Raw genomic sequence first — 25,724 nt, forward strand, 5'->3', positions numbered from 1 at the left:
ATTGTGATCGCTTAAAAATGTCTGCATATAGATCGCAAGTCTCGGAATATCACTTTGTTGTCATCATGAACTGAATCTTAGTGTTTCGTCTCGGACTAGCCAGGCACATTCTTCTGTACTATTAAGGCTATCCATGTCCACGCACACACCGGCTATTTCTATAAGATTTAGTTTAATATTGTATTTACGTCTATGTTTAGGTATTGAAAATTATCGCTTCCATATATACTTCACAGCTAAAACTTTGTATGCACTTCTTATGTCTCCCATGCATACTACATGCCTCGCCCATATAACCCTCTTTGATTTGATGTCCGTAATAGAAACTGTACACTTTTCGCATCCTTCTATTTTTCTGGTTCTCTTGGGTCAAAATATCCCCCTCAACTCTCAGTTCCATTTCTAAAGCACTCTCCATCTGTGTTTTCTGACATGATGGGAGACCAAGATTTACACTTAACAGTGACGTGGCCAAAGTTAAGTAAAAGAGAATTACGTCTTAGATTGGCGTTCATATCAAAATCCACAATTAGTCAAAATTTTCCGCCGAACACACTTTGGGTCGGATCGGGTAAATTGAACGGCCATTCTTGGTTTCGAGTCCCACAGGACTCATGATCATATTTTACTGTCTCACGACTATGGGCGCCCTGCAAGTCTGACCCCCAAACTAACTCGACTGACTGGTTGCTAAATTGCTGCTGGCCCTCGCCAGCAAAATGATTCTTGGCTCCGATTCGCATTAGACTCATGACCATATTTTACTGTCTGACGGCTCTGGGAGCATTTCTGTGTAACGTCTGTCCTGCCCAGTCCAGTAAATTGTTGCTGGCCCTCGTCAGAATAGCCGTTCTTGGATTCGGTCCCCTCGGAACCCATGACCACATTTTTGTTCTTTCCAACCTTTACGTGTTATGAGACGTTGATATGTTCTGGAATGGCAGGAATGGGTAAAATATTCGCTAGCAAGAAGTGTAGAAACTGAGTTCCTTCTGTCATGACAGACAAGTATTTTGAAAATTCGAATCACATCTTGGGTACCGATATGTTCGTTGCTGCTTCAATTTCGCTGCAAGGGTCGAATTCCGCCTTCTGACTGTAGTGTATCTACTCATATATGCGAGACCAAAGTGAGAGGAGACACGTATGCATCCATAGAATTATATTTTGAGTTTTAGTGATAATGCGATATCACTGTAACATGTGTACAACGCGCGCAGCCAAAGAAGAAGGACACATCACAAGACACAGTATATACAAAATATAGGAAGAACGACTCCCATAGCGGAAGAATAATATAATATGCGAGTTTGAAATAAGAAGTATAAGATGATAAATCTTAACAAATTTTAATATATATAAATTTTATTATAGTACATGAAGACTATACATTTTAAATCATTTTATAAACGACACATGATGGCGAGCAGTGCAATAGTTTAACGTAAATAACACACCTGAGGATGGCACAGTGATGCCGAAACATGTAGTGAAGTGACATGTGAGAGTGTGTGCACTAGAGGACGGTCAATACATATATATCATAGATGTGTAACAGTGTTTCCAAATTTCGTTTGGCCGCCGAAACTTTTCGCACTGGGACATATTTGCGGAACCGTTGGTAAAGTTCTTACAAATTAAACTAAAGTAATTAGACCACAAATAAATAAGGACAATAATAAATTACTCTTAAACATATTTAAAAAAATCTGATTCCATATATACGAAAAATGAAGATTAAAAATGAATGTACCACATATTTGCAACTTTTAATGCCAACAGCAATTTCTGACTCTCCGTGTAAATTACTTATACGTGTATATTAGCGTGATACTGGAAAGTTGAATTCTCAAATATGGTGTCCCATTAATAACTTTCTGTATTTATTGTTGTTACTATGTTATGTGACGGCCGGTCACAGTATTCGCGCTGTCTAAGGCATGGACTCCCTTCGCTCGCTCGGACGCTGGGATTTGGGGTTCAAATCCTACTCTAGGCATAGATATTTTGTGTGTATATGCGTTAATTCTGTGTTTGTGTTGTTCTGCGTTTAGGTAGAGGCCTTGTGGCGAGCTGATCACTCGTCCAAGGAGTCATGCCATCTGGAAAATGATTACGGAACTGAATAAGAGGCCAGGGTCCTGACTGGGCTGGAAGAACCATTGATTAAAAAACATGTAATTCGAGAATCAAGTTCCGCACAAGTGTGTGCTGGCAAATTGTATCAGGTGACAAGCTGCACGTCTTCATGAAACTTTTTCTTTTGAGGCAAAAACACGGTATATTTTACTAATTTATTCCGTTGAAAGTGATATTTATAATTAAAGGAAGCTCCAAAATGGAAAGAAACTTTCATAATAACAACATTTAAATTATCATTTTTTATGCTTAAAGATTTTTTCGCTCGTTACCCTGATTTTCATTTCGTGGAACCCCTGAGATCCGTGGAACACCGATTTATAGCACCTCTGCACATTAGTCTTCAAGAATCAGTTTTAAACAAATAACCAGTTAAAATCATTTTCTATCCTCTTTATATGAGACTTGAATAGTTCTGAGCTGTGAGCACAGAATTAACTAATCACAGTTATAATGAGCAGCCACTAGTCTCTCCAATGTACCCTTGTAAATCAAGGATCAGAAAAAAATGCGTGTAATTAATTGGAACAGAATTTGTGCCTACTGTGACAGCTTGAGGGCGCGTTCGTTCTCAAAGCGCTGTCAGTGTGGTACAGCGGGAGTCAGGGGTGAGGCGTATCTCTGAACGCACCACACGCTGCCTTCTGTCCTATGACTGTAGTCGCCCCGTTGAATATGATAACATTAAAATGATGACATTTGCTAGTGACCACAAGCTGGTTCTTTCTATGTAGACTTGTCACGATAAAACTAAGTAATTCGTAACTATGAATAATAACCGGTAAATATATAGAATTACCAAAAAATGCAGCATGTCTGCTGAAAGCCAGCAGAGACAGCCGTAGCTAGGGAACGGCTCTGTAAACATGTCCGTTACTAGGCAATGGTTCAGTAGCCGTCACTTGATGGCCGCATCAGACACTAACGCAACAACAGAAGAGCTGTTGTAAGCGGTGTTTTCTGTGCTGCCATTACCCATCAATCCGAGTTGAGTCCGAGTCTAGATTGTAGACAGTCGAGTCAAGGGAGAGCCTACAGGCAGTCAGTCGAGAGTCACAGTTATGAGAAGTGAGAAGCTGGTAGCTGAGAACAGGGACATTTCGGGAACTCACTGGAAGGGTAACGTCCGCTGTTGGAAGTCGCTACGAAGCAACGGCAGTGACCGTGACTGAGAACATTAGTCTGTGTGTAATAGTGATCTGAGAAGTTTAATCACGAGCTCTAAAATTGTCCAGTAAATCCAGTCACCAATCGTAACCCCGTCTATAATCACTGAAACACGTGACATTAATAACCGGTAATTACCCATGATTACCGGTAAATGTTATTGTCAGTAGATTTATCAGATTTACAATTGCTTTGGTAAATCTGTATAATTACCATAATTTCTTATTTATTCACATATACCGTAATATGTGCTGTACACATGATACGTACATAGCGATGCACTGATGATCCGTGACAGTATTTAGACTATGCCAGTTCACAAATTCTAGTTATCGTTATATATGTATATATATTTACAGATCGTAAATATAACACTACCGCCATTTCCACACTTTACAAAATGGCGTTAAGTCTTTTCCAGCCCACAATAATCGTCTTCTTCGGGTCTCAAGTCCTGTCTGAACGGCGGCTCCCTTCAACACTCTTCCAACTGTCCCTTTCTTTCACAGACTCGCGTACAGAACTGACTTGGTTGCCCCAGTTGTCTTCCTTATAGCTCTTGGGCACGGCCCGTGGAGATAACACCACTTATTTTGGTATTCTGTTTATTAAGAATCTGCTGCCTAGCAACGGACTTCATTTCTTTGCCTGTTTCGCGGCCGTTGAATAGAAACGAATATTGTTTCAGAGCCTTTCGATAGCAACGGCTGTTTCTCTTTCTCCACGGTTCTTGCTTTGAGCAGATATGCCACAATACGATATATACTGTGTTGGTTCTGACAGAGGCTTGCTTTAATTAAGCATTATACTCTAGGGAAAGTCAAAGCAGGAACACAGAGGTAAGGAGTTTGAGTGGCCGGAAAGACAGTGAGAGCAGGGAACAGCCTGTCTCTTTCAGAAGTCGAGTCTACCCTTCTCTGTTACACTCCAAGGAGAACGAAGGCAGAATCATAACGATGAGATTTTGAGGCAACCGGAAAAACAGTCACAAAAGAGAATCATTCGAATTGCCGTTTCCTTGTAGATTTCGACTCATCCTTTCTCTGTCACCGCAGGATTTGCTGGAGTGCGCCCGAGGCAAATAATGATAAGCTTATGAAGTTTCTAGAGGTTGTTCTAGACACTCAGAAATGTGAGAACGATAGAGTTTGTGAAAATACTCTTTACCGTCGTTATCATGACAAAACTAATTACACAGGGATTTTCTTAGAGAGCGACGCCATGAAGCAGACTTACGCGCTGTGGGTTGACCTGACATAAACGTAGGAGGGCCTGACTGGGGACTAGCAAAACCTTCCCTGCATTATTTCGGTGCAGAAATATCCCTTTCTTTAAATGGACTGCCACGCTAAAATACAGCCGGGTTAGCTCAGTTGGTATAGCGACTGGCTGCGGGATAGATGACCAGGGGATCGGAGTTTGAGTCCCGGTAGAGTCCAGAATTTTCTCTTCTACACGTCGTTCAGTTCCGCTCTGAGGCCTAACCAATGGGTACTGTGGGCTCTTTCCCCAGTGATAAAGCGGCCGGGGTGTGAAACTGACCATTTACCTCCAACTAGTGCCGAGGTCAAGAAAATGTGGATCTATATCTGCATTCCCCCATAAGCCTTCATGGCCTACTAGTTAAGCACAGGAACGACTTTAACTTATTGCAGATAAAATTTGGAAACAGGTCTAACACACTCAGTCATAATTGTTTTCCGGGTTCAGATTTTCAGTATTGACTGTGGGCTAGATGAACAAGCCAGAAATTTCTTTTTCACTACTATGCAGAAACCGACAATTGGATCCATCGAGGGATGCCTGTTTCTGTTTCACATAAGGCAAAACAGCCAGAACCTGAAGATGGCCGATTACTTCCATTAGTGCATGAAGCGTTTCCTCCATTCTTCCTACACACCTCCATAGGCACAGGAAATATTAACTTTGAAAATTAATGAACCTAACATAAATCCCTTCAACCTATGCAACCTAGCTTCTCTCGGCTGCCAAGAGGATTAACATCTAACTTTCTCAATTACTACTATAATTATGGAACAGTTACAAAATTTGTTATGATTTTAGGCTCTTCAGTTAGTATGTTTGTTGTTGTACACACTTTCCTCAATAATGGCTCTAATACGTGGTAAATCGAATTCACTTTAATGTCATTTGTTAGTTTTCGGACTGTGGAATTTTTCTACTACTACTACTACTACTACTACTACTACTACTACTACTACTACTACTACTACAGCAACACCGATTGTGAATATTCATGTCTTGGCAAAATGTGGATGTTGCTTACCCAGGTTTTCAGCATTTTCGAAGTCTTTGGGCGTTAATGGTTCTCCGGGCACTTGTTTCTCCTGAAAAAGGTGGAAATTATTTGTGAAAAAATCCTCCTTATTGAAAAGTAGTTGTCAGGAGCTTTACCGCGAAGTTACCAAAATTGGTAGTTTATTTGGTTTTAGTTTCTTGGGGTGGGGTGAGACTGGGTCTACTTGGTACGTCGGCCACTAATTGACCTATTGTACCTCGCCAATTATAGATGATGAATATGGAGCAGCCGGGTGGATGATAATTGACAGGGGAAAGCGAAGTACTTGGAGAAAATCTGCTCCAGTGCCACTTTGTCCGCCACATATCCCACATGATTTCAATTAGTCTGGAACCCGGACTGCCGCGGTGGGAAGCCGGCGACTAACCGCCTGAGCTATGGCGCGGTCTCAACTTGATAGCTTACAGTAATTTGGGGACAGGTAAGGTAATATATATGTTCTTAGTTTTGATTGCGCCCATACTCGGAGCTGTGGCACACATAAGAAAGTTGCATGATGGGTATAGTTGCCATAGTGTCTAGAGCAATACTTAAAAACTGGCTTCTTCTTGGGTAGTGGGGATACTGGATGAGGGAGATAGACTAACAGTGGTACCAAGATTTCGTATAAGTTGTATTGTTATGATTTTTCTGTATACAGAGGAACCTGATTTCACGTCCATTTATGAATTTTGTAAAAACGATGCAACGGGACTCCACTGCACGAGGAATGAAGCGAGACTCCTTGCAGTGGAATCAGAATGACGAATAAGATTGATATTTCTGATGCTATGGCCGAGGTAATTCGCACAGAGATGCCTCCTATGCCATTTCTTGAGAATGAAAGTGACGCAGACTACAATATAAGTAATAATAAAATGTGCAATAATTCTGACTTTATCTGTCGTCACCCAAACATTATACATACAGCAACAGCTGCTGAGGAGCATCTGCAGTCAGCTTCATGTTCAATGGCAATATACGCATGCGCCTTAGCCTGAATTTTGAATTACAGCACGCCATTTTAATAAAGACATATTCATTAAATATAGTTTCATAGCATCAATTCTTCGTCTGGAGGTAACTCTATGGAGACGTTCGTTTCGAACATCGGCAGGGAAACCGACTATCATGTCACAGGTTTTTATTGTCTTTCCTCGGTTTCTTCTAGGAATAGTGCCTCAACCAATTACGCTACCGCTTGTCCCTTCTGCAAAAAGTAGCTGTTGAACTAAACATATCTTTATCAACCGACCATAGAGACGTGACATAATTCATTCTTATTCATTTAATTGTGTCACTAATGTGAAGACACTTGGTACCATTCCCTGTTCAGCTTGAGGATTATAAAAGTGAATTTATCAGGTGTGCTGACGGTGATATTTAAGTATGACAAGTAAATATAATTCTATATATTCTTAGTTAATTTTAAATATAAATACGGTCACATATCAGGTGTTGTGTGAGTTATCACAGTCAATTTTGGGACATGTTATTTTCATTACGTTGAACATCTGTACCGTTACGAGTATTAAGGGATGGAATGAACAAAATTATTAAAAGAAGTGGGACAGTATTTTTATGTTTAACTTGTTTCATTCTGGTCCGTCACACTAACAGTATTATAAAAGATTAATTAATTCCGTCCAGTGTGACTGATGGTTTTTTCTTTTTAATCTTTTAACCGTTACATGATCGAAACTTGTAAAGGATAAAAGATTAAAAAGAAAAAACCATCAGTCACACTGGACTGAAGTAATTAAACTTCTGTTGTATTTTTATATATCAATCAAAACATTAACAAAAGTCATGTTAAAATTCAAAATGCTACAGATACATCATACCGTTAATGCTCTCTGCAAATATGTAGCTGTTAATAAGCCACCGTTTATGGGATTTCTGCATTGAAATCATCCCTGTTATATCACAGACTTTGATGACTTACCGATTCTGGGATTCCTGTTGGTAAATCGACAAGTGGCTCACTTGAAACCGCATATGTGTCCACTACTCGACCATCGTATGTCTCCCCACTCGCAGGCATGTCTTGCAGTAGGTTCCCATAATCGTCAGTATATTCTGTAAGATCGTCATATCCAACTTGCAGCAAGGAACTCTGCAGTATAGCTGGAATATCACTGTCCCGTCGCCAGTATCCAGGTGTAGTCTTCTCTTGGTCACGCCTGTCACTTCTTTCCTCAATGTAAGGCACTGCTAGTGGCGGTTCAATTTGTGCTACATCTGGACTGTAGGGACTGCGCGAAAGGTAATAACTTTGGACGGATGGCGAAAGTAGCATTGCAAGTGCCATAAAGTTTATAGTTGTAATTATGTATTTCACTTCCGGTCGTTTAATTTCCATTGTAATTTTTCGTGCTGTATCTGTTAAGTGCTGCAATAGGAACGATTTCAAACTTGAGTAATTAAATGATTTGTATGAAAAATTATAATTACATAGACAGATCTATTTCAACTACTTGGGGGCACGTGGTAGCGTAGTTGGTTGAGAAACTATGCTATAAGCCGGAAGGTCGCGGGTTCGAACCCCGATGAGGTCATTTGATTTTTTTCAATTGATCTAATCCTTCCAGCCGCACTATGACCCTGGGGTCGACTCAGCCTCCAACAGAAATGAGTACCAGGAATATTTTGGGGGGTAAAGGGTGGCCGGCGCGTACGGCTGACAACCTCACCGCCATCTGTGAACCGATTGTCTAGAAAATGTGGGAACCTCAACATCTCACAACCTATGGGCCTCCACGGCCTGGTACAGGGATACCTTTACTTACTTACATGTATACCTATTGCTAGGCAATGACTCAGTAAACGCATTACCGCGAAGCGTACACGTGCAGCAGAAGGGCGTCTATTGTTAAGTAACGGACCAGTAAATATGCCTCCTTAATAAAGGAGGCTGTGTTTCCTGTGTGGCTCGTGCCGAGGGGTTACAAAAGGACACAGAAGACGCGACCAAGCAGAATAGAGTACAGCAAAGAAGATTGGTCGGGAGTGGGCAGACGAGTTTTCGGAATTGGCAGTTGCAGAAGAAATGGCAAGAGAGGAATTAGACTGTGACAAGAAGACTTCATGTGTGATTTCTATAATAAATCCGTTGCCAGGATATGACTAGTGACGACTGAGAACCCTAGTGCGTGTGTAACGGTGAACTGGAAAGTGTGTAGATCAGCGGGAGCGCTGTATTGTCTCTAGTTCCGAGTTGTGAATATATAGGGTGAAACAAATCAAATCATCCAATCCAGAACCCCGTCTTATAAGTCACCCCTACACGTGACAGTACGTACCACTAATCAACAGAACGTTCTATGTATTCTAAGTATTTGTGAAAATGATCTGCTTGCATGAGGATAGTGTATACATTCTGAATGCAACCTCAGCTCAAGGCAATGGACAATGTCTATGCAATATTCTTACATCAGACAAGATACGGCTCATAAATACAAAATAGACAGGTTATTCATAACCGTCAATCCATTCATTTGTTCATTTATTCTCATGTGTGTCCCTCCACATGTTCTCCGTTCTATACATCCGTTCTCTTCATCTGTCCCAGCCATTCATCCGTAAGTTAATCAACATTCACATTGGTTATCCTTTCATGCACACATCCACCCGTTCTTCTGCCCACACATTCGTCAACCCGCCCATCTGCACAGACTTGATTCTAGGAGAGTATGAATGTATAAATGCAAGACTATTTAATAATATCAAACGTAACATAATAGTAAAGATAAGAAAAGTAAAAAAAGTAAAGCTATCCATGTAACAGGCCGTGAAGGCCCATAGGGTTGTGAGATGTTGAGGGTCCCACATTATCTAGACAATCGGCTCAAACATGGCGGTAAGGTTGTCAGCCTTACGCTCCGGCCGTGCTTTACTCCCAGGAAAATTATTTGATTAATTCCTGGAACTCATTTCTGTTAGAGGCTAAGTAAACCCCAGGGCCTAGTGCGGCTGGAAGGATTAGGTCAACTGAAAAAATCCAATGACCTCATCGGGACTTGAACCCGCGACCTAAGATAAAGTTGTCTCTGTGCTTAATCAATTAAGCACTACGCCATGAAGGCGTAAGGGGGAGTGGACGTATACATCCACATTTTCTTGATCTCGGCACTAGCTGGAGATGAGTGGTCAGCTTTACACCCCTGCCCCTTTAGCCTCAGGGAAAGAGCCCCCGGTACCCGTTGGATAGGAAGCTGGATGGGCCCCAGAGCCGGTCTGGACGCCGTGGAGAAGAGAATATTCTTGACCCTACCAGGACTCGAACTCCGACCCCTCGTTCATCCAACCCGTAGCCAGTCCTTATACCGACTACGCCATCCCGGCTCCTAACATAATAATGAGATTTTATATGTCTCTCAGTGAGCTGTGTTTATCTGATGACATGACTCCTATATGAACCCAGTCGTCAGTGTGTATGAGACTTACCAAAAATCAAATGCCAACACTTTACTGCGTGAGCTTCGTCCGGCACTACGGGAGTTCATGAGTTGCGTTCAAATTTATACATCGGGCGGTAGGCAGGTGTCTTTGCATTCGTATTTAACTTACCACTAGATGAGAAAACCGGATATACTCAATGACCCTTACAAGCAAAGCATGCTTCTCGTGGAAAAAAAAAATGCTGTGCAATATTATTTTACCCTGTTCTACTTGCCATATTGGCTACAACCAGAAGACCTGCACAGAGGCCGGATTTAAGGGGGGGGGGATACTGGAGCGGTAGCCCCGGGTTGTCCATAAAGCAAAAATAGGATTCACAGACTTTATAGAAACATTTGCTTCTCGAAAATCACGACAAGTTAATTTGTATTTGTGATAAAAATTTGTCGTAACCTAAATTTATTTTTATCGAATGAGGCTTCCATATTTTGATTGCCTGGGGCCACACAGCTGTAAATCTGGCCCTGGATCTGACATGTATTGGAATTTATTTCTCAGTAACAAGTCGTGAAAGGTGTGTGTTTAAGATTCGCACGGCAAATATTGGAAAATTTACTAAAAGTGGGGCGGGTTCTCTCCGAGTATTTCGGTTTCCCCTGCCAATTTTCATACCACCAAATTCTCCATCGTCATAATCACCGGGGCAGGCTACAATAGGCCAATCAGTGACTGCCGTGCCACACCCCACTAAGCGAATTAAAAAAAAAAAATGTAGGTTCCATCTTTAGGGTCGAGTAGCAAGCCAAACAAGAAACCAACAGCAAGAATCATATAACTTCGGTACTGACTGCATAGAAAACGCTTCGTTGTTTAGCAATGGCACATTTCCTCTACTGTTTGCGCGTGCATTCATTATCGCGGAGAGGTGTTTCCCATGCCGTTGCCTAGCAACTACCGACTCTTCTTGCTCCACTATTCTGGTTTCAGCCCTCATGTTGTAATGTTGTATTTTTGCTTTACTTCATTGTCCTATTGTTTATCGTTGGCTGCAAAGCAGCCGCATAAAATTAATTCAGGTCCTCCGGAATACATGTCCGGTTCATTCCATGTGAAGTCATCCAGATAGGTCACTCCACCATTTTTAATTGTATTTTGTACACTTATTTCTACATATTTTCATACTTCAAAATATTTTTTACAAAATTTTAATCCGCTCGGTTCTCCCGGTACAGCCGTTTTTATAATGCGAAAAGAACGCGTTTTCGGCTGAAATGGAGGTTTGCGTTATCTTCTGTATCTCGATAACTGTTGATGCTAGAGACTCCAATAAAACCCAATTTGTTCCTCATGATATTGACTACAATTCATGTTATTACAAGGTTTTACTCAACTCACTTCCTTTAGGTCTAATTAAGCTTGAAACTTACCTGTCGATTTTGGGAAAAGGGATATTTTTGACCTTCATAAACCAAAACGAGGGGAAATTGTCAGATCTGTGGTTTTTACCATTTGTTGTTACCTACATGGGGAATATAATCACGTAGGTTGAACCCCGTACCTAGTTTCAAAAATTTTCCAGGAGTTTCCAAACTTTGGTCTGGGCCCAAAATCGACCATTTTTAACATCTCATATCTCCGGTGGGGAAATTCCGAAATTTTTTAAAATCATAGCAAATAATGCTCTATTCTAGAGTAACTTGGAGTTAAAATTACAACTTTTATATTCTACTAATAACGAAGTTGTGGGCACTTTGAATTTTACCAAAAAAATCAAGCACTGGGTTCATGGGTTCTAATCCAAGGCGAGACACGGATGTTCGACTACGTTTGTCCTGTGTATGTGTTATTCTGTGTAGGTAGTGGCCTTGCGTCGAGCTGATCCACCTTTTCCTACCGACTGCCTACAAGATTCACAATTTCAGAATTAATTCTGAATGGAGAAGAGACCAGAGAGCGTAACCCATCAAGGCAGAAGAAGTGAGGTTGTTGTTTCAAGACACCGAGAGATGGCTAATTTACGTGGGAACACTATATCAGCAGCTGCTTGTGTGCCACTGCCGAGTATAATCTGATGTTGCTCTGAGGCAGCTGAAGGGCAGACGAACTAATTAGCTCGTTAGAAGAGGATTATATTTCGACGGATACTGGAAATTACTGTTTAATAATGAAAACCATTTAGCTTGGAACATGTCCAAATATCAGACCTTTGTTTCGTATGGGAATTTCTTCGTTATGAATGTGACTGAGCAGCCATATCTGGTATGCGTAAGTGCGAGGGCGTAACAAGCTAATAATAGCTGTTGTGTACAATTTCATACTTAATTTGGTGTTCGTTTCAGTATTCTTTACTACACGCAGGAGAATAATGAGCCGATCTGGGATGATGGGGGCTAGAATAGGATATAGTGAAGACCCCAAAGAAGAAAGTATGCTACAACTGATGGTATTTTCGAAAATGAACATTAACATTTAAATTCAAAATATCCTTAATTAAATATATTGTCAGGCTTATTCTTATTCTCCAATTAAAAGAATTTAATATAATTATAAATAGCATGCCTGGTTTGGCCCCCAGCATCATGCTGTGTAACGCAATGCTTCACCGGTCAGAAGCCACGATGCAAGTATGCTGGCTGTAGAAGTGACCATACACAGGAAGGAAATATTAGGTTATGCCTAATATCTCTCAATCTCACCACAAGTGTACTTTGTTACTAAGAGGCCCGCAAAAACTGTTAACTAAGTTGTAAGGTTTGAGGTTTTCACGGCGGTGACTATGAAGAATGCCGTCTTCTGGGATGTGGCTCAGTGTAGATATTGTGTGAAGAGACGTTTCGGAGGAAGTGCAGACCGCAGCCTCCTGTTCACGCTGCTTCCTCGCTCGTGGATTTTTCTACCCTGAAGATAAGGCGATACGTTCCTCTGAAACATCGGTTCACCCAAGATCTACACAGCGCCACATTGATAAAATTGTAAAATTATTAAAATATAAAATTGTAAGATTAGAGGATATAATTAGAAACACAATAATTATATATAAACCAAATATGTTATATTGAAAATAACATAATTCTTAATAACAGGATTAATTGGATTGCTCATGTTGAAAGGATGCAGTCTTAACGCATTCCAAAATAGTTAAATGGACTGTACACCCAGAGGAACAAGATCCAGCGGACGTCCGAATGTATGCTGGAAGGATCAGTCTATCAGGGGAACGAAAAGGATCGGAAGATCAGAACCTTTATGTTGATGGTGGTATAAAATTTTACGTTCGATTCCTTTTTGCGTACATCCTCCACTATCGGTGGTCTCCAGTTTCCAAGATATGCCTTCAAGTAATATGATTTACTTAATGTTACTTTATTCCAAAACTTATGAATTTTATTCGTTTTCTGACAAGTATGCATGTAACGGGATAGGGGAATGGAAACTTGTAGAAAATGAACAAAGACACGGAATTTGCAGGACGTTATTTCATTATATGAGAATACTGTGTAGTGCACTTCCCTCTGTTACGCCTCTCTCTCTCTCTCTTTTGTAAATGAGTTCTCTTTTGTTTATTTTTTTTTGTGTGTGTTACGAGTACTGCGGTGCCAAAAACAAAATATCCGATTCCGAGAACGTTCTTAAAAAATAAAAAAATAAAAAATTCTCGTAAGGAACTTTTAGCTTCTCGTTTAACTGAAAAGCGGTATGCAACCCTTATCAGCTATGTGGGACTTACTTTCAGTTGTCTTATATTACTGGAGGCCGTCTCCTCCTACAGTACAACACGACGTGTTACACACTTTCTTAACCAGAGAATCGACAGTTGTCTCTTCCGGTTAGGCCTATATTATACGAACATTGTAAGGAGAGTAGGAGAGAAGTATTGAGATGAAAATTAACTTCTTTCTAAATTGAAAAAGCTAGTGACATACTAGGGCGGATTGGGACATGACCTTGGGCTCTGCAGGTTACGAGGCTCCATGAGAGGCTCCCACGCAACATTTCTGTTATGAGAGGATGGAGCCCCCTCAAGGATTTTAGGTGCAACAAAAACAACGTGCTTCCCTTTCCCAGTCCTCGTTGGTTCTAACAAATAATAAAGCATCTAGCGCTGACCCATAGTTCTCAGTACTCTGGGGCCCTGCACTGAATGCTAGCCTAGTGCCACGCAAAATCTAAAATCCCCTCTTGTGATATGTGCATCTAATGCACTGAATTAAAGATAACATAAAATGAAATTATTTTATGTGTTAACGGTTGGAAGAGCCAGTAGGTGTCCGTCCTTAGGAAACTGGTCAGCTCATGCTGCTAAAGGCCAACTCCTCGACACGTTTCTAGTTGTATGACAGGGAACACAAACTACAGATCCGTGCCTGTAGGAACTCCGTGATTTCAGTCCGCAAGCGAACTATACTGACCGAGAGACCGCCGCTTGTCGGAGAAGTTTAGTGCCAACTTTCGCGGATAGAGGGCGTTGCGTGGTCAGCGCAACGAATTCCCACGGCCGCTAATTTCGGTTTTCTAGACCGGAGCAGCTATTTTTTTAATAGCTCCTCAATAATCGTCACGAGTCTGAGTGGACCCAGTTCCAGACCCACTACTTCTCCGAAAAAAACTTAGTAGCGCCGGGAAACGAACCCCTACCTCTTCATCTGTAACAAGGAACGCTGACAACTAGACCGCGGTCGTGTCTGTAGGAAACAACTGCAGTACGAGATCTCGTTCTTAACCGGACACGTTTCGTTGCCCTCTGCCAAATCAGTTAATGAGGCGCTCCATTCCGACATCAGAGTGGCCTCTGTTACAGTCAGCGAAGTGACACGTGACTGGAAGTCAGACCATGTTCATTACATGTCGCTATTAGCATCAGTCTAGCCAAGGGGCAGACAAAATACGCAAATATAATTAATTCCTGAGGCTGTATGTTTGAGTAATATAAACTAGTGTGTTCGTACACAATAATCTGCGCTTCAATTTCAGAATTTGTTTTGCTGTTCACGGAGATTACATACATTTACTGTCTCTGTGTTCTTGGGCTCACAGAAGTTATTTTTGGGCTTTCAGAACACAATACCTGAAGCAGGCTGCGTGAAGAAAACCAAGTTTTCATATTGGTACGGCGTGCCTTTGCTACTTCACGATGTAAAAATTAATGTACACTATAATTACCCGAAAAACCAAATCACCTTAAAATAAATAAAAATGAAAATACTCGCATATCACAGCATAGCCCAGTGTAAACATATCTCCTAATCGTATGAGGATCACTTATTCAATGTTGTCACGATACAAATGCTTTCGTTAAGGTAAAGGTAAACCATGTAGATGTATGGGAGAGTTGAGTCATAGCTCCACCATTCTTGCCCTAAGAATTAGGTGGAGCTTCACTTCCCAGCCTCTTTACTTTCGAGGAAAAGCCAACAGCACCCATTGGATAGGAGACTGGATGAGCCCTAGAGCCCAGTCTAAATGCTGTGGAGAAGACAAAAATCTCTTGCTCCCTGCTGGGAATAAAACTCCGGCTGTCCAGCCCATAGCCCGTTTCTGTACCGACTGAGATCTTCCTGGTCCCCCAGTGCTTCCATTGTGAATGAAATAAGGGGAAAGAAATTAGCTTGGACTCAAACCCATGCACACTCCACATCAGGGTCTGTACAATACGCCCACTTGGGGCCACAGCACTATAGAACGCAAGCCTCGCCCACACTCTCAAAGCTAAATGGAAAGTGTTTGTATACAAAGTGTTGAAAAGAGTATTTGCTCCAAAGAGAGATTTCAGAGCCTCTGACATGAAAGACTGGCCTGAGATTTTAGTCCGTTTAATGAGTAGATCAATTGTAAAATTCCCATGGATAAGGTTTCATAGCGATGAGAATAGAACTGACTAATGATCAAAGAGGACAACAAATCGAAGCTTTTGTGCGAGATTCAGACCCGGTGTAAAGGGAACAAAGGCCGAAAGGGCAATATTGTTAAGTTCCTTCCGATTGGAATGGCTATAGACCAACCCGCCACACTCTCTGCGCAAATGTACTCTTCACGGTAAAGTAAGGTAAAGTAAAAGTAAAGTAAAGCTATCCCTGTAACAGGCCATGAAGGCCCATAGGGTTGTGAGACGTTGAGGGTCCCACATTATCTAGGCAGTCGGCTCAAAGAAGGCGGTAAGGTTGTCAGCCTTACCCACCAGCCGCGCTTTACTCCCCAGGAAAATTATGTATTTAATTCCTGGTACTCATTTCTGTTAGAGGCTGAGTGAACCCCAGGGCCATAGTGCGGCCGGAAGGATTAGGTCAATTGAAAAAAATCCAATGACCTCTTCGATATTTGAACCCGCGACCTTACGACTTGTAGTATAGTGTCTTAACCACGGTATTAGAATTATTTGCATATGGCTGTAGATAATTATACTGAGGTTTTGTTCATTTCTATGCACGGAATGTAATGGACCTTGCAGATATTGAAAGCAGGAATACTTTCTGGATAGTTGGTAACGTACACAGGAGAGGTAATCAAAGTGTGACTCGTGAGCCCCGTGAGACTCTTCTGAACCGTCAGTGCGACTCGTGGGGAAAATACGAATATATTAATTAATTAATATAGTTTTACTCACGAATTAAATATAAGAGATTGTAATACGTGGAAATCATGTGCCTAAACGCCTGTTTCATCAACTACAAGTTTGTTTGAGGGTTCTCGAACTTCTGAGAATTATCGTACGCAGCTCCGATATTCAGTAAGTTTGGCCATCCTTGCTATAGGGAATAAATTTACCCACCGCCCATTCAATATACGAGTACCTTGACTAGCAACTCTCGGGACCATTGTAATATCGCTATTTATTCACTTCATCTGTGTTTAGAGAAGAACATGAAAGTAGAACATTAAAATATGATTAAAACTCGTGATGTTACGAACAAATAATTCCCTTCGCTGGAGGCTGGACACATGTCAAATAACACGTGTTCTCTTAAGAAAATGAGGAACATTTTTATGAGGTAACCAATTAAGATTGGATAGGGCAATCGGTACAGGGACTGGCTATGGGCTGAACGGCCAAGGGGTCGGAGTTCGAGTCCCAGTAAGGTCAAGAATTTTCTTCTCTCTCTTTCGTCCAGACTGGTTTGGGGGCCCACCCACAATTGGCACCGGACGCTCTTTCTTCAGGGGTAAAGCGCCCGGGCGTGAAGCTAACCACCCACCTCCAACTAGTGCCGAGATGAAGAACACTTGGATTTATACTTGCACTCCCCCCATGCGTCCTCATGGCGTAGTGCTTAATTATTTACGTACAGGGACAATTTTACCTCTTATGACTTCTTTATTAAGACCGTCACAACACAACTTTATCAAGATCAGTGCCTGGTTCCGGCTCTGCTACATGTTTCGGCTATTAATAGCCATCATCAGGCAAATACGTGGCTAACATATATACACCAGTGAACTGCAGTATTAATAAAATTGGATACAATAATATTAATTATATTAAAATACTTGACGTAAATATACAATAAATTAGATTATATAAAACAAAAGTTATACTCGTAGTATAAGACAAGAATAAAATTCTTCGATTGATGCTTTACATCGTCGAGTCAGGCGTTGGTTTTGTAATTTTGTTTCGTTCCCACGGACAAATAAAGAATTCTATGAAATGTTGTGACGTTCTGAATGGGGTAAAGCTTCGTACTGTAGTCCTCTGGATTATGATATTGAGTAGTCTGATAGGAGGGTACCAATGTTTCGAAGGAATATACTACATCCATCGTCAGTGTAGAAGTTCTTCTAAATGTCGTTGCCCACTTACTAGACTAAACGGTATCATAAAACTGTAATATGGAAGTGTAGCCAGGTTTCGTCGTGCTAGTTCCTCTAACGATTAGCTTTTATCATAACATACATAAAACAAAAGGGACATTTGAACTCTGCACCTGTTCAGTGGCGCCCCGCTGCGTGTATGAATGGTACTAGTGTATGCGGGTCCTCTGTTTGTTTTGACTTATCTCCCGGACCGAGATAAACTCATACAGATTAGGCAGGAGAGAGTGACTACCAGGTTCAAGGTAACTGGGTGCACAAAGCTTAGGGGCTATTCACTGCAAATTGAAATTCGTTGAACTCTGCGATTTCCCAAGGTCTGGCATAAAAATCGCAGTTCCACTTTAAGGAGCCCGTAGGGGTTCCTCATTCTCAAATTCCATTTTACTGAATTTCTAAAAAAGACTAATGGAAAAAGGAATAAACATATAAAGTAAATATTTTATGTACCTTAGGAGGAATAAAACCTCTAATTTAAAAATTTTGTCGAATTACTTTTTGTGTAACGAAGCAACGGATATTTGTTCTTGGTAAGGCAAACATTCCAAATGTCAAGACAAGCTAAAATGAAGCTCTAATAACATTGAGCGTACCGCTTCGTTATTCAGTTTTGTTAAGAATTCTTCAAGTGGTATGAAATATTTGAAAGATATTGAAGAACGTACAAATATACCCAAAAAAATTTTTTTTACGTAAGATTCAGGGGTAAGCGGTAGCGTAGTTCTTTGAGGCACTATGCTGTAAGTCAGAAGGTCAGGAGTTCGAGTCCTGATGAAGTCATTGGATTTTTCAATTTACCTAATCCTTCCATCAGCACTATGGCCCTGGGGTCGACTCGACCTCTAAGGGCCCCCATACACACACAGTTTGGCCTCCAGTTCGGCCTGCACAGTTGAAGACGGAAAGGCAAAACTGATGCGTGTGGTGCGGCCGGCCGGCCAATCAGTCCGTCAGTTCTACCTGCAGGACCGTAGCACGTGACGTGTGTGACTCAACATTATAGGCTGGAAGACCGTGATTGTGGCATGAAGCTGCCGGTTTATCTGCGCGTGTATGGGAAAGGAAAGGGAAGGGGTAAACTGTGAAAGTTTTGCCTGTAAGGTCGATCGGAAGGCCAAACTGTGTGTGTATGGGGGGCCTAACACAAATGAGTACCAGGAATTTTCTTGGGGATAAAGGGCAGCCGGCGCATAAGGCTGACGATCTCACCGCCATCTATGAGCCGATTATCTATAAAATGTGGGAGCTTCGACGGCCTGTTACAGGGATAGCTTTACCTTTTTCACTTTCACGTAGGATTCATAATTGTTGGAGCAATACTTCTTGGTAAGCTGACAGTCATTGAGCCAGTCAATATTTTCCCAGATCTTTATGCAACCCGCAGGTTCATACCATATTCACAAGAACACTCCATCCTATGTGACTGTGGGGCCATAGCTTACCTAAGATTTCGTCACCTGGGCCAGTTCTTCATGGAACCAAGTGACTTTTATGACGCCCCCATAAATAAAGTCCGACACTTCATTCGAAGTGTAGGATTAACGAAGGGTTAATCGAAAGGGGAATCACAATAGATCATTGAGGGTCGCAGTGCGAGGGCCGGATTGTATGGCCCACCCCTTACATACATACATACATACACGCACACTCTACTGGAATTATTCCAAGCCACAAAAATCCAATCCACAACTTCATATCTAATTTAAGATAGACACTTCATAATATTACTTTTTCATCCTTACCCAAGGCTTCCATGTAGTACCGCTCGGCTATTCCGACCCAAATGCCTCTGCATGTGCTTATCTTCCCTCCCACAGGTGCTTGAAACTCCGCCCACCTCATACGTTTTAATTTGATGGCCGAATAAAATCGGGAGAAGAGTACGAATCGTAAATTCGTATGGAACTCCAGGACAGCCCAGTCGGTATAACCATTCTGCGACTTGATTTCGATTTTCAGCGTGGGACAAGAAATTTTCTCTTCAAAACGTCCAGGGCGACACTTGAGGCCACCAGCCTTCTGTCTAATGGATACTCGTGACTCTTTCTTCTTGGGTAAAACGGCAGGAGCTTGAAGCTGACCACTCCTCTCTACCTAGTGCCGATGTCAATAATGGCGGAGTTGTACCTCCATTATTCCATATGCCTTCATGGCATGGTGCTTAATTACTCAATTAAGTACAGGGATAATTTTACCTGTATATTTTACTCTAAATATTGTTGGGTATCTTTAGCATTGTGAGCCGGTCACGGTAGCCGAGCGGTCTAAGGCATGCACTGTCTTCGATCGCTCGGAAACCGAGATCGTGGGTTCGAATCCCACTCAGGACATGGATGTTTGTGTGCGTTTTTCTGTGTTTGTCTACAGGTAGAGGCCTTGCGACGAGCTGATCACTCGCCCAAGGAGTCCTACCGTATGTGTAAGATCTAGTAAACCGAAGTGAACGGAGAAGTTCATGGAGGTAGGCCTGGGCCCAAATTGGGGCTGTAGCACCACAGGAAAAAAAAAAAATTAGCATTGTGGGGTGCCGCATAACTGGAGTCAGAGCGGGTGTCCATTTCTAGACAACGGCTTGTTAAAACACGTTTTCGAGACAGCACATACAGAGATGTCCATTTCCGGGCAACGGCTCAATAAGCGTTGTCCCTGCAACAACCAATAGCTAGAAATAAAATCAACGTGTTACATAAAAATGAAAACACGTTCCCGTGGCAACGAATAGACCAGCTACTGATACACTAACACGAGAAACGAAACCCTTCAAGATGGTGTTTTCTAGTACGTCCGACTGTAGAAGATAAGAGGAGAGACCAGAGCGGAGGTCAGATCAAAGGAGAACTGAGAACAGGTCAGATCAGAGGAGATCAGATCAGAGAAGACCAGAGCGGAGACCAGATCAGTGGCGATCAGAGCAGAGCTCAGAGCAGAAGAAACCAGCTCAGCTAAGACCCAGAAGACGAGAGAGTAGCCAGGTTGCATCGTCTGAGAGACGTTACTTCACAGTGATTGTCATTGCAATTGTAAACGACTTATCCAATAAACCGCTTCGCCTAATCCGGAAACTATTAATTTCTTGTCGCGTTACCTAGGAGACGTGACAATACAGTCACGGTGGTACTGCTGAACGTGTATGATCCGCTGTGTTTATGTTGGAGGATAAGAACGTTTGCGTGTGAGCTATGCAAATTATTTCATAATTTAAAACTGCCATGGATTACAGTTGTGTAAAGAGACGGGACAGCTCGTTCAATGTAGCGACTATGTTGTGGGACGGTTGGCAGAGAAGTAGAGGTTCGACTGTTGGCAAGGGTACTTGAGTGTTCTCTCCTCCAAACGCCCGAAAAACAAATAGCCTTTATCGACAGTTACTGGGGGTAAGGCGGCTGGAGCGTGAAGCTGACAACTGGCTTTCATCCAGTGAACTTCCGCTTCACCTTCACGGTTCAAGAAACTCGTCTTGCGCAGAACAACCTGTGCTGTTATGTCAGGGTCAGATACGTGTATTCATCCGTGTGCGCAATCATACATTACACTTCTTGAAACGAAAATGAAGTATGACTCTATATGTTGTGGTTCCACTCTTAGTTTATTTAACAATGATTTATCAATTGGTGCTTTTAAGGAAAAGGGAATTAGTCTTCAGTAGCCATAGAGAAATACACAGCAGGAACACCGTGAAGATTTCAGAAGATGTATAAAGAACGAGATCTGGGGTCTAGAGGGAGGATGGAAAGATAATGACAAAAATAATGGTAGGGTTTGTGAAATAATACTAGGAGTTCCGAGATTTGCATCAAACGACATGGCTCAGCTGGTATTAGAGAGGTATAATAGGAAGGGTAAATTTATGAGCATGATTGCAAAATACTGGTTACGTTTCTTACACCTGGTCTCTGTAGAAATAGTAAGAATGTGTTATGAATGGCAGATATGTAACCTAAAAGTAGAAGGCTGGACAAAGAAATTAAAGTAGAAATTGGAAAAAAATAAGTTTTGCATATATTTGACAAAGCCAGGAAGAAAATAATGCAATTAAGGTAAGGTAAGTAAGTAAGTAAGTAAAGTAAAGGTATCCCTGTAACAGGCCGTGGAGGCCCATGCGGTTATAGGATGTTGAGGTTCTCACATTTTCTAGACAATCAGCTCATAGATGGCGGTAAGGTTGTCAGCCCTACGCGACGGGCGCCCTTTACCCCCAAGAATCGTAGTTGGTTGAGGCACTATGCTACAAGCCGGAAGGTCGCGGGTTCAATTCCCGATGAGGTCATTGAATTTTTCAATTGACCTAATCCTTCCGGCCGCACTATGGCCTGGGGTTGACTCAGTCTCTTAACAGAAATGAGTACCAGGAATGCAAGTAACGTATATAAAATAATTAGAAAAAGAGACAGAACACATTTCCGAACATAAGCGAAAAGATTTTATTGCAAAATGAGACACGAGTGGGCTGAACGGAGTACAGGAAATAGAAAAGCGTAATGGTAGGGCTGAAAGCGTTGGTCTGGAAACTAAGTGGATTCAGAAGGAAAACTGAGAGAGGAAGGTGCCCCGTGTGCCTGGGGGAGGCGTGTGCTAAGCACATAATGCGAAAAAAAAACGAAACGAAAAAGTGGAGAGAACTTGTACGAGCATGCAGAAAATGGTTGAATGTAAATGAGGACACAGCATACACGAAAATAATTATCTACACAAATGTAACTAAGATAAAATCCAATGGAAAGTATTCATTTAAAACTAAATTTAAATGGGAGACCAAATTTAGGGGAGTGAATCAGCTCCACCTGGAGGTTAGCTTGAAGCAAAAATGTAAAATGAGAAACTGGGTTGAGAGCAGAAATAATAATGACGCAGTAGTTGTGGTTACCAGTAAAGTTGTCCCTGTGCTCAACTAATTAAGCACTACGCCATGAAGGCGTATGGGACAGTGGATGTATAGATCCACATTTTCTTGGTCTCGACTCTAGCTGGAGGTGATTGGTCAGCTCACGCCCCGGTTGATTTACCCCCGCGAAAAAGCCCCCAGTACCCTAACATATGAGGTGGACCTCACAGCCGGTCTGCAGGATTTGAAGAAAAGAAAGTTCCTGACCTTACCAGGACTCGAACTCTGACCCCTCAGTCGTCCAGCCCGTAGCCAGTCGCTATACCGACTGAGCTACCTCGGCTCCGTGGTTAGTAATAGTAACTGAATTGACTTGAACAGTGTAGGACGTTTGTACGCATTGTTTGTTTGTATTTATTGTAATTTGTATGTATGTTTTGAACATGTGTACTGCAAAAATATGGTGTTATGTGGGCTCCGTTCTATGTTCGTAGCGAAATTCAACTCGATATGCCAAACTAAACTAAACAGTTTCAAGTTGCGACCGCTTAACGTCAGGATAGAGGAACTCCCCAGTTTTCCTTGGAAACAAGCATGGGCTGTTTTGTCAGTTACATGAATAATGCCTGTCATCTTTATCGATATTCAGTTTAGATTTGTCCTTGTTTTTCATGGCGGCAATATCAAATTCACAAAGATATGTGACGTACACAAAATATTGTGGGTGACAGGATTACTTAGAAGCAACTGCCACCTGAAGAGACACCAATTTGAACTGAAATTAACAGTCTTATTTCTTTGTGGAAGATTCCTGGAAAAAGACGAATCAGCCACATCTATCCTATGTAGTTGTGAGGCTATACTTTATTTAAGACTTGGTCACCTGGGACACCATTTTATGGAACCAGGCGTCTAATTAAGGAAATACGCTTCGTTCGAAGTGCACAATTATTGAGAAGGTAAAAGGAAAAGGGACGTATAATTAACAACTGATGGTCGTGATGAAAGGGCCAGTTGTCCCATCCCTTATTCATCCGCTCGTACATGCAAAGTTCTAGGTATTTTATGGACTGGGTCTACTGCTTTATCGCAGTGTGCAAGTTTACTGCTGCAAAGACTAAACTCCATGGAGCTGAGCCCTTCTTGAGAAGCCGCCAGTTGCTAAACTACTCAAGAATTTCACAACATATTATGCAACAAATTAACAAAGAATTGTGGAGAGAACACAGGACACCTAAGTTTCATCAACTATTTCAGTATATACCAAGGGTATCCAAACTCCGGCCCGCGAAAGAATTGTGCAGAAATGCGCCAATTGAACTAATTTTCCAGCGAGTACTGGTAAAAAAGTACTTGTTCATACTTGTCGTACTTATTGCCATTTTTGTATTAAAGGCAACTTGTGCCCAGTTTTGCTCTAACTGTTCCGAGAACTGGTAGCAAGGAATGTTGATAAGGCTGCCGGAACTTTAGTCCATTCTATGACGGCCGGCGCGGTACGGCGATCGGTTACCCCTCCCAGCCGACAAAGGATGTTTGCAGAACGTTCTCAATGTGGAGGTGTAGAGGAGTTCAGTTCGCAGGCGGTCTGTACACAAGTGTACGAGGAGCAGTGTGTGTAGTGTAGTTGATGTGTGCAATAAAGTAAGTGATTATTAAAAGTCAGTGGTTACAGTTACATGATATTCAATTTGTAATTGAATAAATTTATTCATATATTTGCTTGTACAAGGATCTCGTAATTTTANCTACGGCCCGCGGGCCACATCCGGCCCGCGATGTGATTTTATCCGGCCCGCGAAAGAATTGTGCAGAAATGCGCCAATTGAACTAATTTTCCAATGACTACTGGTAAAAAATTACTTGTTCATAAATTTCAACTGATGTTTGTAATACCTCTCAACTATTAGTATTTTTTCGTGGCGTCGACGATGAACTTAATGTCACACAGGAATTAGCGTCACTTCACAGCATGCATGGCACTACAACAGGAGGTGATATCTTCAAAGAAATACGAAAAACACTAACAGAATATATTTTGGACTGGAACCGTCTGCAGTGCGTGACAGTTGACTGAGGAAAAAACATGTCTGGTATAAAAATAGGTTTGCTTGGCCATGTCACAAAAGCTTGTGAGGATGCAGGATTATCAAAGCCAATGTTTCTTCACTGTGTTATGCACCAACAAGCACTGTGTGCAAAACACGTTGATATGAGCTCTGTTTTAAAACCTGTTATTTCTATTGTTAATTTCATTCGCTGTCATGCACTTAACCATCGCCAGTTTCGGTCTTTTCTCGAGGAATGTGATTCCGAGCTTATTGACCTGACATATTATACTACAGTTCGATGGCTTAGCTGTGGAAACGTTCTTTCGCTCTTCTTTCAGCTCAGGAATGAAATTGATATAATTCTTACCGAGAAAAACCATCACGAACCACTTTTATCAGATACCGAGTGGCTTTGGAAATTAGCATTTTTGCTGCTCTGGTGAACCATATGAAGAATTTGAATTTAAAGTTGCCGGGTGAAAATAACTTAAAGACTGTCATTTATTTGCACTTATCAAGGCATTCAGAGCAAAGTAAGCCAAGTGAAAAATTGTAACTTTCTTCAGATGCTATACTGTGCAGAGTAGCATAAAAAGGGTGAAGAAGAATTTCCTTCCTCGTTCGCAAATTTAGTCATTTCAGATTTGAAAGAACAATTTCGGAAGCGATTTGCTGATTTGGATGCCAGTGCTCAGAAAATTAGATTGTTTCAAAATCCCTTTGACTGTGATGCTGCATATGTCCTAAGTCAAATTCAAGTGGAAATTATTGAACTTCAGGAAAATTATCATACTAAAAACAAATACAAGGAAGGAAATTTGATCTAATTTTATAAATTTCTGTACTCTGAGAAATTTCCACATTTAAAGAAATTTGCTTGTAAATTTGTCTCTATTTTTTGGGACAATATATATATGTGTGAACAAACTTTTTCCCAGATGAAGTAAATCAAGTCGAAGTACAGGGCAAATTTATCCAATGAACATTTAAAGTCGCCACTTGTGATTAGCGTTTCAAAATTTGAACCTCAATTTAATCA

General features: G+C 41.5%; 1 protein-coding gene across 2 annotated transcripts in view; it reads right to left on the bottom strand.

The window, feature by feature from the left end:
* The window catches only part of LOC111861271 (zinc metalloproteinase nas-13), a 122,283-nt gene that overhangs the window by 12,522 nt on the left and 84,037 nt on the right, over window positions 1-25,724 (bottom strand). The window contains exons 1-3 of one of the 2 annotated variants that reach the window (XM_023845705.2): window positions 10,052-10,095; window positions 7,551-7,997; window positions 5,594-5,654 (exon numbers count right to left, since the gene is read on the bottom strand). In XM_023845705.2, coding sequence (XP_023701473.1) covers window positions 5,594-5,654; window positions 7,551-7,967 — 478 coding nt within the window. In that variant the 5' untranslated portion in view covers window positions 7,968-7,997; window positions 10,052-10,095. Of the gene's footprint in view, window positions 1-5,593; window positions 5,655-7,550; window positions 7,998-10,051; window positions 10,096-25,724 lie in introns of those variants that run through there. The other variant, XM_033750241.1, reaches the window with a different exon arrangement.

The sequence above is a fragment of the Cryptotermes secundus genome, unplaced genomic scaffold, assembly GCF_002891405.2.
Source record: "Cryptotermes secundus unplaced genomic scaffold, Csec_1.0 scaffold68, whole genome shotgun sequence".
NCBI lineage: Eukaryota > Metazoa > Arthropoda > Insecta > Blattodea > Kalotermitidae > Cryptotermes > Cryptotermes secundus.